Genomic DNA, 16,856 nt, shown 5'->3' with positions numbered 1-16,856 from the left:
GCCGACAGTGCTCCAGATAAAGAACAGTATTTCAATAGATCTGAAGTGCTGATTTCAGTCACAGTTTAACCTATCTCACATAGCCTACATAGTGACTATACGGACAAATAAATAAATAAACAAGCAGACAGACAAATAAATGAATAATTCTACACGACCGACACACGTTACCTCACCAAGCATATACCGCTATTTGAGGTCCGGCAAGATGGTGTTTTGAGCCCTTGAAACATCGGATTGAGCTCCCGGGGATAATGCACACCAAATTAAACCGATAAGGGTGCAAATTTCTCATAATGCTGCATGCCCAGCTGATGAGATCATACACTCGGGATACACACACTTGTCCACTAAACACCCTCTACCTGCAGCATCTCCCTGAGCCGGACGGTGCACTCTGATAGGGTGAAAGATAAACCGTGATGGGAAGGGAGGGGTGAACTGATTAATAAAATGGCCCTTTCCCCTTCTATTTCACAACCCTCTATATCCACCTCCTCCTGTGCCCCGCCCCCCGTCATAGTCTTCTCTCCCTCTATTCTGGGGGTAGGTGAGCCACTCCGCAGTCTGAAAACCTTTAGGGGTTAGTGAAGCAGCCTCTCTGCACATGTTCTTGCTCTGATGGAACAAGAATGCGACTGAGACGCTAAATAGGGCTCGTAAACCCGCTGTGACAGGAGGGAAAGGGAAAAGACGCGAGAGGGACGCATAGACGCTTACGGGAGGAGCGAGCGACTGCGATGCCGCGACCAGGGATGCTGTGATCAGAAGGCGGCAGTTACACTGATTATATAAACACAACGGGAAAGTAGAATAATTACCCTCTTCTAAAAACACAGCAACAAACGGGGACAAATTGAAACACCAACAACAAAAACAAATGGGCAGTGACGACGATGAAGCGCCTCTTTGAATCTCGGTAGTGAAGATCGCTACAGGTAACAACATCGAGTGGTTTCGTCTGCTCCCAAATCTACATGCTCACGCACTTATGTCTGCAGTATATATCAATATAACAGAAGAGTGGGAGAGAAAAGGAGCGAAAGCAAAGGAAAGGGGGAGGGGGTGTAGGAGTAACGGAAAGGTGATGCTCTGAAGTGGTGTTGCTATGACAGCTAAAACGAGAAAAAGATCGGGGTGACAATTTGAGCTCCAGACTTACGAAGAATATGCCCAGTCCGGGATTGTGGGGTGATATTTTTTTCGTTTCTCGCCTATAACGCACAAGCGGCAATGTGATGCGCATGGGGGTACTGCCTTATTTCTAAGCGCCGCACTCTCGTCCTCCCCCTAGCGCAGTTTGCCAGGTACCAGCTGGCGCTCTCCTCTAAGGAGAAAAAGGGTCACTTTGGCGAGCGCTGGTCATGTGCATTAAAATTAAATACCGTAAATATTCGCGGAGGTCGCTGAGCTCTTCCCCTAGGGGATTAATAAGGTTACGACTAGAATTTGACAGCTTCGTCGCGCTTGATCGACAAAGGAGAAGCATATTGGGTGATTGGGCATATTTATAGGGATACTAACATTATCAGTGAATGCCAGTAATATTATACGGTTTGTAGGACGCCAAAGGAAGAGCAGACACTAACACATAACGCTGTAACGGTACCAACCGTTAATGGTTGTTCCGGTCGAACTGGAAACGTAATGCGGTCTAATTAAATGTCGTGCGTAGCTGTGACACGTTTTGCCTTTCGAAATGTTAAAGTCCGTTGCATTAAATGCATCAAATAAATCAAAAGTACGTATAAATATGCTTGAAAATAGCGTTTCAGAAGGACTGTGGTTTTTGTTGAGCGTTAATGGCCCGAGTAAAAAAAAGCGAACAATTTCAGTTTAGTTAAAATCGTTAGAAATGTAAAACGTGGATATACAAATCTCCAAAAGTTAACCAGACAACGATTGTAAAGATATCCGGTGTGGTAATCTCTTAAGATTAAAATATCCACCCATCCTCCAACTTTTTATTCAGTACAGGTAACAATGGTGTCGGTTGTAGGGTACTTGGTAGGGCACATCTTGGACATGTCATGCATTTACACACACAATTGCATGCTAATTTGAACCTGCAATCTTGGAGGTGTGAAGTCTCCATGCCACTATAAGTAATTTTCAGAGCTCACCAAAGACCTTTATCTGAAACATCCTCATATGATCTGTTTGATGATTTATTTGATAGTACTATATGTACATAAATTATGAATTTACATTATTTTGACTCTCCTGGGTGGTACAGTGGTCCTGTATTAAGCATTGTTGTCTCACACCTTCTTCTGAGTCTCTGTCCTTGCTCCACATGTGTACAAAAACGTGAATTGGAGTGGCCAAATTGCGTGTGTCCCATCCTGGGTTTTTCCCTGTCTTGTGCCTGTATCTTTTGGAATTGGCTCTGGAGCCATGAGATTCTGCATAGGATGAGTGAGTATGGAAAATGGATGGATAGATTACTTGCCATATACCTGATAATATGTTTTCAAAACACATTCTGTTTTTTCCTTATATGTTTAAATGAAACTGCAAGGTCATGTGTCTACTGTCCTATGGTATCACTGTGGTCCAAATTTGTATGTTTTACAAAAGGACACCCAAAGATGTTTCTGGACGGTGGTGCTGTGGTTCGTGAGATGGACTCACACCTATGGAAACCTGGTGTCTTGTATCACAAAGCAAGATTTGTTGGTTAGCTATAGATAACTTGTCAGGTTTAAGGTATCCCAGTTTATTTAAACCATCTTTGCTCAGTTCTGGTGCTTTTCCATTACACCAAGAACCGAGCCATATCCGATCTGTACCATAAACTGGTGCTTTTTCATTGCGAAGTATGCGAGCTGTACCCGATCTGTGAAGTATGCGAGCCATACCCGATCTGTAAAGTATGCGAGCCGTACCCGATCTGTGAAGTATGCGAGCCATACCCGATCTGTAAAGTATGCGGGCCGTACCTGAGCCGTACCCGATCTGCGAAGTATGCGAGCCGTACCCGATCTGCGAAGTATGCCAGCCGTACCTGAGCTGTACCCAATCTGCGAAGTATGGGAGCCATACCCGAGCCGTACCTGTGCCGTACCCGATCTGCGAAGTATGGGAGCCATACCCGAGCCGTACCTGTGCCGTACCCGATCTGCGAAGTATGCGAGTCGTACCCAAGCCATACCCGAGCTGATAGGCCGTGACCAAACTGAGTTGTGTCACCACCATCTGATTGGTGGAAATCAGAGACTGATAGTCTGTGCATGGATTATCTGCAGAGAAAAGTGTACATTCTATACATTATTCATTATTAGTAGTATTGCACATCGCAATGCATTCCCGAAAACTCGGAACTTGAACATTTCCAACCTCTTACTTAAAAAAGTAATATGGAACAGCTGAACTCGTAATGCATATTTATGCAACTTAATGCTAATTCCAATAGCATTTCATACTTTCATAACACAGCAATTCTCAGATGTGAAATTAGCACAGTAAAATAATAATAATAATAATTGCATATAGTAAATCATGATGTACGCCGTGTGAACAGTAATTCAATGTGCCTTTGATTTCACATCACTGTTGGTCTCCAAACGCAGCAACACCTTTACTGAGCCGACCCTTCTGCAGTGGAAAACCAATGTTCGCTGGAACCATGCTGTACTCGCGGCACAGGTCAGGTGTCGGACGAGTACAGGTTGGTTCCTGTATAACAGTGGAAAAGCACAATTACATTTTGCCAAAACTACCTTAAATCCAACAAGTTACCTGGCTAAGCAAGAATTTTTCCTTGGTGATTCAGGCCTCTGTTTTTGAGTCTCTGCATATGTGGAGTTTGCATGTTTTCCCCGTGCTGTCATGGGGTTTCCTCCCACAATACAAAAACATGCTATGGGACCTGGAGTTGCCAGATTATCCATAGGTGTGATTGGTGTGTGTGCCCTGTGATGGGTTGGTGCCCTGTCCTGGGTTAATTCCTGTTTTCCTAGTAGTAACATCTGGGAGGATGGAATTCACCCTCACCAGTATGAGACAGGATGACTGAGAATTTATATTCAAACATTTACATTACAAAGAGGAAGCAGTAACACATAGAGGCACCACTGGCTTCTGGTATGGTGCTGATGGTCATTCATCCCTAGACTTGCTCTACCCAGATCTAGCTTCTGATAAACATTCTCTGTATATAAACAAACTGTAGGCCATCGTGGTTCAGGCAATGTTCTCCTGTGATTCGCCTTTCAAAGGAATGTGACAGCAGCATTGTACATTCTGCCTGAAAATTTCCTTTAATGTTTTATGACTATTTGAATAAAAAGGGAACATCTGATGTCCTCCTGCTGTCGGCCTTGAACGCACCTTTCATTTCCTTTGAATTTTTTTTGTTAATGTTTTTCTCTGTGAGGGCTATTGCTTTTTTAAATTGCTTTCTGTCTGCTTCAGTGGCATGATTGTCATGCCATAATGAGTCACAGACCTCTTACTCTTTTATCTTATCAGGCACTAGACCGCTGTACAGGTTTTAGTTGGACAATGAAGCGCAAACATGTTTCTTTCATGCAGAGTGTAAATTCTGCTTCATCCATTATCTCAAATGCCTTAGAGCAGTGTTTCCCAACCCAGTCCTCGGGGACCAACAGACGATGCACATTTTTGCTCCCAGCTCCCTAGTAGGAGCTGGGAGCAAAAACGTGGACTGTCTGCGGCCCACTCTTCTTTACAATGTTGCTGCAGTTCATTGAGGTTTGCGGACATTCGTTTGTGCACAGCTCTCTTAGGGTCCTGCCATAGCATTTCAATCCGGTTGACTGGGTCATTGCAACACCTTGGTTAGTTTCTTTTTCAGCCATTCTCTTGTAGATTTGCTGGTGTGCTTAGGATCATTGTCCTGTTGCATGACCTAGTTTCGGCTAAGCTTTAGCTGTCGGACAGATGGCCTCACATTTGACTCTACAATGCTTTGGTATACAGAAGAGTTCATGGTCGATTCAATGACTGCAAGGTGCCCAGGTCCTGTGGCTGCAAAACAAACCCAAATCATCACCCCTCCACCACCATGCTTGACAGTTGGTATGAGGTGTTTATGCTGATATGCTATGTTTAGTTTTCACCAAACGTGGTGCTGTGCATTATGGCCAGACATCTCCATTTTGGTCTCATCTGTCTAAAGGATATTGTTCCAGACGTCTTGTGGTTTGTTCAGATGGAACTTTTTGCAAACCTAAGCCATGCTGCCATGTTCCTTTTAGAGAGATGAGGTTTCTCCTGGCAAACAAGCCATACTTGCTCCGTCTATTTCTAATTGCATGTTCATGAACTTTAATAATTAACATGCTTACTGAGGCCTATAGAGTCTGAGATGTGGTCTTGTTTTTTTTGCCGTTTCTTTCAGCATTACACGGTCTGACCTTGGGGTGGATTTGCTGGGACATCCACTCCTGGGAAGATTGGCAACCATCTTGAATATTTTCCACTTGCATAATCTTTCTCACTGTAGAATGATGGACTTCACATTGTTTGGAAAATGCCTTATAACCCTTCCCAGACTGAAGGGCAGCAGTTACTGTATTGCTTTTCTAAGATCATTGTTGATGTCTTTCCTCCTTGGCATTGTGTTAACACACCTCAGTGCTCCAGACCAGCAAACTGCCAAAACTTCTGCTTTTATAGCAGCTGGTCACACTTGCCGATGATCAGTTAATCAAGTGCATTTGATTAGCAGCACCTGACTGCTACTGATCCTCTTAATTCCCATGGAAACAGTAAAAGTGAACTTAATTTCTCACACACTGCTTCAGCATTTTGGGATAGTTTTTGTTAAATAAATAATGACATGGTATAAATGTCATGTTTTTGTTCAGGTTGTATTTACCTAATTTTAAGATCTTCAAAGGACCAGATTTTTTTTATACATATATTAGTCACTATATAAATTGATACTTAAAACCTTAGAATTGAAAGTTACTTTACTTTTTCACATAACTGCGTGTATGTATATATGTATAAATATATTTATTTTCATTGCTGTTATTACCCTGTACTGGATGGATGGATTGATGGATGGATGGATGGATATAACACACAGCTAAGCTTGCATAGCTACCAGAAGGCTTCTATTCCAGCAAGAGATTATCCCAGTTTTTGCACAGAGAAAATGGCTTGACTTAGGGAACTGCATGTATTTGTTTGGCTTGCTTCTAACAGCTGCACTGAGTAGGATGTCCTTGGGTATGAAGTGTGCTTCTCCTGCTATCTTTCTCAGCTATGCTAACAGCAGCGTGGCACAGCTTCAAGAGCTCTGTGCAAGGGATGGAAAATAATTAACATGCCTAACTGATATCCACATTGAAATGCATCCAGCGCTTGGCTTAACTGTGATCAAGTGGATCTCTGTGATGGTTCCATCTTCTTGGCTGGTTCCACAGATGATCCTCCCAAGGTGATGTGGACTAAAGCATTTGAAAAGAGTGACCGTCTTTCTTTACTCCTTGTTCCTCCAGATTCCCGTGTCTCCTTCTAGGACTCGGCGACTTTTGACCTTACCTGGTGTGTCGTGGGCGTCCCGATGAGTACAGCCGCACATGGCCTGCATCCATGAGCCCCGAGCCCCCTCTCCCTCCCTCTCGGGTCTCAGCACTCCGTTGTCGGAGCCCCTGTTTCGCCGGCTGGACAGCGACACCCCAGCCTGCACTCCAGAAACAGACCTGACGCCCACGCAGTGCGTGCTGCGCAATGTGCTGTCCATTGACACGGGGGGCGCTGTGGTGCCCGGAAGCGGCTGCGGGAATGTGTGTGGTCAAAGCCCCTCACCCAGCGACGAGCCCCCCGACCACTTTGCCAACAGCGTCCTGAAGCTGCACGAGAATGACGGCAGCCCGAGCGGAGCTGGTGCTGAGGCGGGCCGCAATTCAGAGTGCGTCCGTGGCCAAACCGACGACGTCAGGCTGCAGTGTCAGTCTGGAGGTGGCGGCTTCCTGGAGGGACTATTTGGATGTCTGAAACCTGTCTGGACAATGATTGGCAAGGCATATTCAACTGAGCACAAGCACAATCAGGAAGGTAAGAAACTACAGTGCCACCTTCAGGCTGGAGGACTTCCTAACAGGCTATAGAAGTAGCTACAAATTGAACTATAAAGTTAGGAGCCGTAGTAATATTAATGATAGCACTAACAGGCAGTTGGGTAAGTAATATTTAATTGTGTTTGTTTGAATCCAATATATAAAGGGGACCATCCAGGTTGGCAATTTGTCCAAAATATTCTAGCAAAATGGTTTTTTGTTACTCAGATAGATACTCTCCTATAAAATCTTGTCACAAAAAATTAGTTTGTCTTCAGTGAATTTTAATCCACAAATTGTCGGCCGATTGAGACACCACACAAATAGTTTCTCTGCCTCCTTTAATGGACTTCAGAATGTTACCTTTTCTGCAATTAACATGGCTCCAAATAGCTTGTAATACTTTCGCCATAATCGCAGTCATATTATGTGTTAATTAAGACCCCGAATGTAATTTTATCAAGCCCCTGTATTATCTACACACAAAGACATTGTTACTACTCTCCGTCTGGCAGAATCACAGCCGTAAAAAGGCTTTTGAAAGCCAGGTAGCTGCCATACATGTGCCCTTGCTTCCTTGGGGTGTTTCTTTGAAATTCACCTCCCCGCCGCCTCTACCAGCGTGACATATACCCATGTGACCCAGTCCTGTTTACGTCTGCAGACATCACAATAGCCCGGGGCCCCCTGGGGATTCCGGCACGGAATCTGCTTCATGTTTAATTCATCCTGTCACGCTGACCCCCCCCCAACCCCCCTCACCTCTCATCTCTATTAACACGAGACAGTCCTGCCTCAATGACAAAGTGCTGGTTCAACTCGTTGGGCGGAGTGAGAGAGTGACAGATGTGTCTCAGAAAAAAAAACCAGCCCAAATTAACCCTTTTTTTTTTTCAAGCTACCCCACCCCCAGTCCTTTATATCACCCTTCCCCTCGTCCCTCTTAACAGACCCGTTATCTTCATTATTTATACCATTAACCTCCCAGTCCTCTTCTGTCCCTCGTTTTGCTAACAGAGATTCTTCCCATTTTTTGTGCCTGATATACCCCAGAAACAATGAGACGGCAGCCGTGCTGCATTCTCCCTTTAGAGATGCAGAATTGTTGTGGCTTCTGCAAACAGCTCCAGATTTTTGGATTCCTTCCACTGCGTCCAAATTCCAAAGAACTACAGGGGATCTGGATGGGACTCTAATTGGTCTGGTTAATAGTTTAAAGGATGCTAAAATTGGGGATGCTGCAATTTATCCTTGGGGAGACACAAATAGATTAAAATGAATTCTTTAATATATATTACAATAACAAATGTTGATCGGATTTATCTGTGGCAAAGCATCCTGGTGTAATGGTTTCTGTAATTTAGAATTTATATATTTATTCTAGTTGGCCGCTCTTTCAAGGAGGAGGGGTCTCAGATCAATGATAGCTCTGGCACATGTGTGCGCTTGTGTGTGTGTGTGCATGTGCATCTGTGTGCACACGGGGAATATGCGCGTTTCCAAATCCTGGTCCCTCCACCTTTGTCTTCCTTCCCCCCCCCCCCCCCCCCCCTTTCCTACGGCTGACATTTTCGCCACCGTGCTCCTGCACAATGGCAGTAAGGAGGATTTACCGCCGAAAGCACATTATCCCCAGAAGATTACTGACGTCTGTCTGTCTGCCTGGCTCCCCGACCCAATGCCCTGAGGGCTGCTTATACTCATTCTTCCATACTGGTCTGACTAAACCGTGCCGGCTTGGGCCGATAACAGGACAGAAAGCGATCGCATTATCCATAATGTACATGATATATTTTGATTGCACATGTGTTGCATTGTGTGTTTTGTCCCCCATACCAGATTAACTACGATTTTGCCTGTTTACGTTGCTGGATATTTTTAGTGGAGAAATTCAGGCTAATTAGCGTTCTCAAGGGTACAACAGCTTGACTCCTTCTAAGACCTAGACAAGCTACCTTTGGGTTTCAAGGCCATGTACTCAACCACTATGCTACCGCTAAAAATAATATTTTACATTATTTATTCATAGCCAGTACCTCAGTACCACCACTTTCTTTCAATAAATTCTGCCACTTGTCTCACCACAGCCTTGTCCTCGCTCACGCGTCCCATCCCTGCTAACTTTGACCATCTTCCTGTCTACACCTGTCTCGTCTTCACGGAGATGCCCCTGTCTGCTTGTCCCTCAGAGGTCTGGGAGGTGCCCTTCGAGGAGATCTCGGACCTGCAGTGGGTGGGCAGCGGGGCACAGGGCGCCGTGTTTCTGGGCAAGTTCCACGGGGAGGAGGTGGCAGTCAAGAAGGTGCGGGACATCAAGGAGACCGACATCAAGCACCTACGCAAGCTGAAGCACCCCAATATCATCACCTTCAAGTGAGGGCAGGAGAGAGACCCACCCAGGGTCGTCTGTGCCACCCGTGTCCTGCTGGTGTTTGATCATCTTTCACCAGGGCCGTTCTCTCTCCTCAGGGGCATATGCACCCAGGCTCCCTGCTACTGCATCATCATGGAGTACTGTGCACAGGGCCAGCTGTACGAGGTGCTGCGCGCCGGCCGCAAGATCACGCCGTCCCTCCTGGTCGACTGGTCCATGGGCATCGCCGGGGGTATGAACTACCTGCACCTCCACAAGATCATCCACCGGGACCTCAAGTCCCCCAAGTGAGTTTTTTACATTTGTTGGCGAAGCGACTGTCTCCCGGGCTTTCACCTTTAACTGAGAGCACCTGGGCTTGGCGCGGAACAGATGGGGATTACGTAGAACGAGGCCCGTAGGAATCCCGGCCCGGGCAGGATGGCAGCATGGCACTCGGCTCTGGGAACGTGCCCAGCAAGTATTCACTCATTGTTTCTCTCTCTCTCTCTCTCCCCCTCTGTCTCTCTGTCCATCCCAGCATGCTGATCACTTACGATGACCTGGTGAAGATCTCCGATTTTGGGACCTCGAAGGAGCTGAGTGACAAGAGCACCAAGATGTCTTTCGCCGGCACCGTGGCCTGGATGGCCCCAGAGGTCATCCGGAACGAGCCGGTCTCCGAGAAAGTGGACATCTGGTAAGTGCTGGGAAATATCGGACGGGGAAATATTGCTGAAGCAGAAAGTAAGAGAGTGTGTGAGATAGATGGAGAGGAAGGGGGAGAGAGAGAGAGAGAGAGAGAGAGGGAGGGGCTAACAGGGTGTTACCAAAAGAGACACAAAGGATGAAAATGATGAACGATTGATAGACTGTTGATTGATAGACTGTTGATTGATAGACTATTACATGAACCTTCAGTATCAATGTATACAAGAAGTAGATGGATATGACACTGACTTTATGATCATTAGAGGTAGAGACTTGCTGCTCAGTAACGTGCAGTAAACTGGCACAGGCAAGTGAGGCAAGCACCAGATCAGCGAAACTGGTTTAATCAACATTTACAAACTGCATTACAATTAAAGTTCAGGAAGGAAATACAAAGATGCACCTCTATAGTTCTGTAATCTTTTCAAAAAGGTTGGTACATGCTTAGTTTAGTTTATGAAATGGAGATATGGGAAATATAGCATAATCAATACTAGAGAGTTAATTTACTGTAAATTTAGATTCATGCAATGTATTTTATCATTTACAATTTTTTTAAATTCTTCATACTATGTTGTGTAGAATTACGAGTCATCCTCCAACTGATTACCCTGGTGATAATCACTGGGATGTATTTATCCAGTTTTTAATTTGCTTTGCTAGAGTTTGTCAAAAACTGTTAAAAGTCATTGTTAGCTAATTTCATGACAGACTTAAAGACAACATTAAAATTAAGCGCACACAGTAGTGCAAGAATTTGGCGATATTACGGCCCTGCATTCTGAATAAACATCTAGAAAACTCTGAGGATTTCCACAGAGGAGTTTATGGAGGAGGCTGCAGCTCTGCCTCTTCCACTCCCTAACCTGAAAGCATTGCTGGATAATTCAATAATTGATTTGCCAGATGCTCTGGAGCGGCTGAAATAACCTGAAAGCCTTGTGGTTTGGCCCTCAGCCCACACTCCATTTGCAGAAACGGGAGAATCTGATTTCCTCTTGTTTTATTGAGAAAAAAAAAGTTCCATATAAAAAAAAAACAAAAAAACGAGTATTTACATAAATGCCAGAGGTTCATCTTCAGGCAGAGAAGCTCTTGCCTTGTTTTGGCTGTTCTTCAGTTTTACTCACTAATATACTCTGACAGTACAGACTCCTCAGAGCGAAGTGCGTTTGGTAGAGAGGACCAAGGGTCTCAGGGTACCACTGAACACAGTGAGTGCCTGAAATGCAGCCCGTCGGGCTTGTGTTCTGTTCTCCGATGCTCTTTCTTCAGTATTCCAGGAGAAGATGCAGGAAATTGAATAGCTAAGCAAATTCATACTGCTACCTCTAGTGTTTTTCCAGCTGTTTTGGGTGCGCGACTTAAAGGAACGACACCGTCGCAGCTAGCTAAACGTGCCTGCCGCCCATCCCGTTTGAAGCCGCCTCACCTGTGTGCCCGTCACTCGTCGCATGTGGTCGTCTGAGGGTCTGGGCGGTGAACTCTGGTAGTGCTGTTCCCCCCGAGGATTTGCACACAGGGTCTGTAATTGAGTTTCCCCATTTCCTGGACTTGGTAGGACAGAAAAAAAGGCCCCATGACTGTAATGATGTGCGACTGGCACTGCTGTCAGAGGAAGAATTTGCGCGCTGGATGCGGTCAAGCTGTGCTAAAGCCATGACCCCGGTAATGATGACAACTGCCCGCGGGCTAATTATACCATATTAACCCGAAGGCCATCCATCTAAGTAGTTGCATGTGGGGATCTAGTCAAGCAGGTAGGTCATCTCTTCTGCTGCTGGCCTGGGAGACCAGGCCCTGAGACGGGCTGGCCGCACAGTGCCCTACTGACCACATGGTGACATACCCGGGTCATGGGTACGGGGGGGGGGGGGGACCAAGATCCCATAATGGGCAACAGGGGATAACAGCAACAGGATGCCCACAGATGTCGGAATCGCTCGCAGACGTTTTCATGAATATGATGCATGGTCTGGCTCATTGGGTTGGGACTCTGGGTAACACTTTACTTCAGTGTTTCCCAATCCGGTCCTTGGAGATCCACAGACAGTCCATGTTTTTACGGGAGCTGGGAGGGAACAAAAACATGCACCGGCTGTGGGTCCCCAAGGACCGGATTGGGAAACGCTGCTATACTTATGGGCACAAATAATGTAGTAGTACACTCTTACTTAATGTATTAATTAACCAAAAACTAACTGTTAGTTATGTACTGATCCCATGTTCGTTCATCATTAATCAGTCATAACAGTTCATGAATTTCATGCAGTTACTATATTTGTTCTTGACTTGTACTTGAGTAGTAACTCAGTTACTATGTTACTTGTGCCCCCTGAAGTAAAGTGTTTGCAGACATTGTACCAGTGATAGGGAGGGTGCCATTTCGACCTGGATCTTTGACACCCTCTGTTATACTAAACATGATAAATGTAAGAAATGAAGAGGTGCTACACCAGTGTTTCCCAATCTGGTCCTTGGGCACCCATGGCCGGTCCACGTTTTTGTTCCCTCTGAGCTCCCTGCCAGACCTCCTGAGCAAAAACGTGGACTGTCTGGCAGGGAGCTGGGAGGGAGCAAAAATGTGGACTGTCTGGCAGGGAGTTGGGGGGGGGGAGCAAAAATGTGGACTGTCTGTGGGTTCCCAAGGACTGGGTTGGGAAACACTGTGTTGTACCGCTTCATTAAGCGAAGGAGGCTGGTGGTGGAGCCAGCACCTCCCACCATGTACCAGTGACACAAGCTGTCAGACTCAGAGCTCCATCCCGAGGAGGGGGTCGCATTTCACATGCCGCCGTTAACGGAAAAGCATTGGTGATCCCATGCAGGTGTGGATGTACAGCACACGCACACATAAAGCACACAAAACTCGGCCGAATCCGGCTTCCTTAACTCTGATGAAGAAGGACAGGAGGGGCAGCTAAGGGGAAAAGATGGCAGTAAGCAGGTAAACTCAAATCAGATCCTGCCAAGGCTCATTTGAAAATCCATACACCGTTTTTACGAACTGCCCCCCCCCCCCCCACTGCTATCTGAAATCCCAGTTGTCAATCTCAACCTCTTTGTTTATATTTGCAAAGAATCAGATCTTCACTTTCATCGGAAGACAGGTCCATTCGAGAGCCACACGTCATCCAAGAGAAACGGAACTCGCACAGACACATACAGGGATGGTTACAGTGTTTTGAGACTAGAATCATGTCGGTCTTTTGCAAAGATACAAAAGGGTGTTTTTTTTTTTTGATTCCAAACAAAGTTCCTGAATGGCAAAAATAATTCCTGGACCTGCCATGGTTGTTGCTTTTATTACGATTCTGTATTTTGGAATGTTGGGCCATGCTGATAAAACAGTCATCTAAACAATCTATTAAAAAATCTAATTCATTAATAGATGACACAACAGACATTATATAATCCATTAAAACCTTCTGCAAAGACACTGGAAAGTTAGGCTTCCTCGCACGATTTTTAGAGAAACATTAAGCTAAAAGCTCAAGGGCAAAACTCCATTCACTTTAATCTGTTATTAAAATAGCTTAATATTGATATTTAAATTATATATTTGGTCTATAGTTTTTTAACCTTCTGAATGTCATCTGGGTAGTGTAGATGAGTTATAGTGAATGTTTGTCTGTTAGTAAGGCATAAGACTTTAACCGTGTGCACGTTCATGGCCACTCAGCCATGAAGATGCGGTCTCCATGGTAACCTGCGATTCCATCAATAACAACCACGGCCCAGCTGCCCCGACCACCGTGTCTCATGGGCCTTGCAGCCCTGGTGTGACAGGACCCAGGCCCCGGGTCAGGCAGCCCGCCGCTATGGCAGCGACACGCAGCCTGCGGCAGAAACCCGGAGGGGCCTTGGCATGCCAAGCAGCGATGTGACGCGAGTCCCAGGACTGTTACACATGCTGTGGGGGTGAGGAATATTCCTGGAAGGCAGCAGGTCCGTATTGGGGACTGTACAAATCAAGTTTGCTGGGAGGTAATGCTTTTTGTCATCTGACTCTTCTAGGGGGCAGCAGCGAGTAGCTTTTCGGATGCTCTGTGGCTCTCTTGTGTGTCGTATTAAATCTCCTCCATTCTAGAGTAGACTGGTCTCAGCCAGTTCCCCGCTCCCCCCTGGGCCTCCTCGACGCCGCCTTCTCGTTTCCCTCCCTCCCTTGCGCTCATCCTCTCGTTCTTCCCCTCAGGTCATTCGGGGTGGTGCTGTGGGAGATGCTGACGGGAGAGGTGCCCTACAAGGATGTGGACTCTTCTGCCATCATCTGGGGCGTGGGCAACAACAGTCTGCAGCTGCCCGTGCCGGACAGCTGCCCCGACGGCTTCAAGATTCTGCTTCGCCAGTGTTGGTGAGGCCCCCGGCCTGGGGGGGGGGTGTTGGGATAGCGGCCGTAGCGGCCGCAAGTCATATTTCAGAATGGGTGTAAAGATCGAGTCACACATGGAGTCATCGGAAGGCCAATAGGAGTCGGATTAGGCACTTAGAGACGCTTACGGACGCTTCATTCGCGTTACCCACAAACCCCTCTTCCTCATGCCTTCCACAGGAACTGCAAGCCCAGAAACCGGCCATCCTTCCGGCAGATTCTCCTGCACCTCGACATCGCCTCCGCCGACGTCCTGTCCACCCCACAGGAGACCTACTTCAAATCCCAGGTACCCACCCCCCGCCAACCCCCACCCGCCTTGTACAGTCTGTGCGTAATGGATACTTAACAAATGCTCTCAGCGGTGCACCAGCAGCCTGTCTGGGGGCTAAAGTGACAGGAACAGCATACAGACACACAGAGAAATTCACCCTTGCAGATACACAGCACAAAGCTGCAGCGGAAGCGAATAAACACGGAGGCGTGTCCCGACAAACACACCCACGCACGTCTGCCGCTGGATCCCGTCGGCTGGGCCAGGTGTCCGTCACATCCCCATTTCCACTACACTCTCGCTTCCCTCCCAGAATTGATTTTTCTCTTGACAGCAGGGCTTATGCAGCGGCTGCATCTATTGATTGCTTTAATGGGGGGGGGGGGGGGGGGAGTGAAGGGGGGAAGGCCAAGGGAAGGGAGGGGGGGTTGGGGGGAAAGGGTACAGGCTGGAGACTCCATTAGCTTAATAACCAGGGCCACACACACACACACACACACAAACCTGCTTATGCAAAGCGCCTGTTTGTCCTGTATTGCCATTTGTCCTGTATTTCACTGCCGTCCATCCTGTATCACACTGCTGTTTGTTGTCTGTCCTGTATCATACTGCCATCTGCCCTGTATCGCACTGCCATCTGTCCTGTATCACACTGTCCCTATCCCCTACACTGCAACAGTGGCTCAGTCATTTTGCTATATTCATTCATGTCCATTTGACAACAAAACTTGAAACTTGAAGTCCTCTGCTATCCTCGTTCCACTTGGCTCCCAAGCTTACACACCCCCACACTCACCTGTACATGAGTAAATCAGGAATCCCCTCCACCTACCGGTGCAGTTCTGACTTACAGGCACTTTCACTCTTCTCCACCACAGGCCGAGTGGCGTGAGGAGGTCAAGCATCACTTTGAGAAGATAAAGACTGAGGGCACGTGTCTACACCGCCTGGATGAGGAGCTGATCTTCAGGCGCCGGGAAGAGCTCAGGTCAGCAGCTGAGACCCGGGGCCTGGAAGGTGGAGTCAAGGACTGCAAAGAGAGTAGAGGGCTTCAGGGATCTGTGATGATCTTAGCTTAGAACAAAGGAGGTCCCTCAGGTCGTAGAAGAGCAGAATGTTCCCCGCACTGCTGTCCTAATCCACTCCTCACTCGTCTGCTCGTCACACAGGCATGCCCTGGACATCCGGGAGCACTATGAGAGGAAGCTGGAGAGAGCCAACAACCTGTACATGGAGCTCAATGCAGTTATGTTGCAGCTGGAGCTCAAGGAGAAGGAGCTACGCAGGTACCAGGGGCCCCACGAGTCACTTGGTTGCGTCCAAATGGCCGAAAGATGGCTTCCTTTGCAGTCACACAAGTCACACGGTCATGTCCGATTGGCCGGACACTGGCTTCCTGTGCAGTCGCACAAGTCACACGGTCATGTCCGATTGGCCGGACACTGGCTTCCTGTGCAGTCGCACAAGTCACACGGTCATGTCCGATTGGCCGGACACTGGCTACCTGTGCTGTCACACAGGTCACACGGTCATGTCCGATTGGCCGGACACTGGCTACCTGTGCTGTCACACAGGTCACACGTCATGTCTGATTGGCCAGACACTGGCTTCCTGTGCTGTCACACAGGTCACACGTCATGTCTGATTGCCCAGACACTGGCCTCCTGTGCTTCTTCATGGTCTGATGAGCGCAATTAAACTGGTGAAACTGGAAAATTCAAGGTGCTCTCTGTGTTCCTTAGATGCTTCTCTTCCTGTCAAAAATTACTTCTTGTTCATTTTCCCCAAAGATTATCTTCCTGTGTCTGGGAAGCGGCTTAGGGCGTCACCCTCTAAAACAGTATAAGTGCTGATCTCTGAAATACGGGAGGGTGCTGACTGATGTAGACTCTGCCCCCAGACAGCGGAGGGTTAATGGGCTCACTCTGCTTCCCAGGAGGGAGCAGTCGCTGGATAAGAAGTACCCTGGGCTGTTCAAGCATCACGCTTCCAGGCAGAGTGGCTCCACCAACTCCATGGAGAAGCTCATCAAGAAGCGGAATGTTCCCCAGAAACTGCCTTCACACATCAAGAGGTATGAGGTTATTGGACCTTCTGGGCCAGAAGTCCTTC

The 16,856-nt window shown here is 47.1% G+C and overlaps 1 protein-coding gene across 3 annotated transcripts in view; it reads left to right on the top strand.

Moving 5' to 3' along the window:
• Positions 1–16,856, top strand: part of LOC111835238 (mitogen-activated protein kinase kinase kinase 12) — a 35,189-nt gene that overhangs the window by 14,204 nt on the left and 4,129 nt on the right. For 2 of the 3 annotated variants that reach the window (XM_023795321.2, XM_023795322.2), the window contains exons 2-10: positions 6,474–7,032; positions 9,224–9,407; positions 9,504–9,695; positions 9,929–10,087; positions 14,294–14,452; positions 14,651–14,759; positions 15,623–15,732; positions 15,914–16,030; positions 16,681–16,818. In XM_023795321.2, coding sequence (XP_023651089.1) covers positions 6,555–7,032; positions 9,224–9,407; positions 9,504–9,695; positions 9,929–10,087; positions 14,294–14,452; positions 14,651–14,759; positions 15,623–15,732; positions 15,914–16,030; positions 16,681–16,818 — 1,646 coding nt within the window. In that variant the 5' untranslated portion in view covers positions 6,474–6,554. Of the gene's footprint in view, positions 1–554; positions 939–6,473; positions 7,033–9,223; positions 9,408–9,503; positions 9,696–9,928; positions 10,088–14,293; positions 14,453–14,650; positions 14,760–15,622; positions 15,733–15,913; positions 16,031–16,680; positions 16,819–16,856 lie in introns of those variants that run through there. The other variant, XM_023795320.2, reaches the window with a different exon arrangement.

The sequence above is a fragment of the Paramormyrops kingsleyae genome, chromosome 8 (genome assembly GCF_048594095.1).
Source record: "Paramormyrops kingsleyae isolate MSU_618 chromosome 8, PKINGS_0.4, whole genome shotgun sequence".
In the NCBI taxonomy this organism is placed as follows: domain Eukaryota; kingdom Metazoa; phylum Chordata; class Actinopteri; order Osteoglossiformes; family Mormyridae; genus Paramormyrops; species Paramormyrops kingsleyae.
Note: the sequence above shows the minus strand (reverse complement) of the source record. Positions and strands in the feature narration are given on the sequence as shown.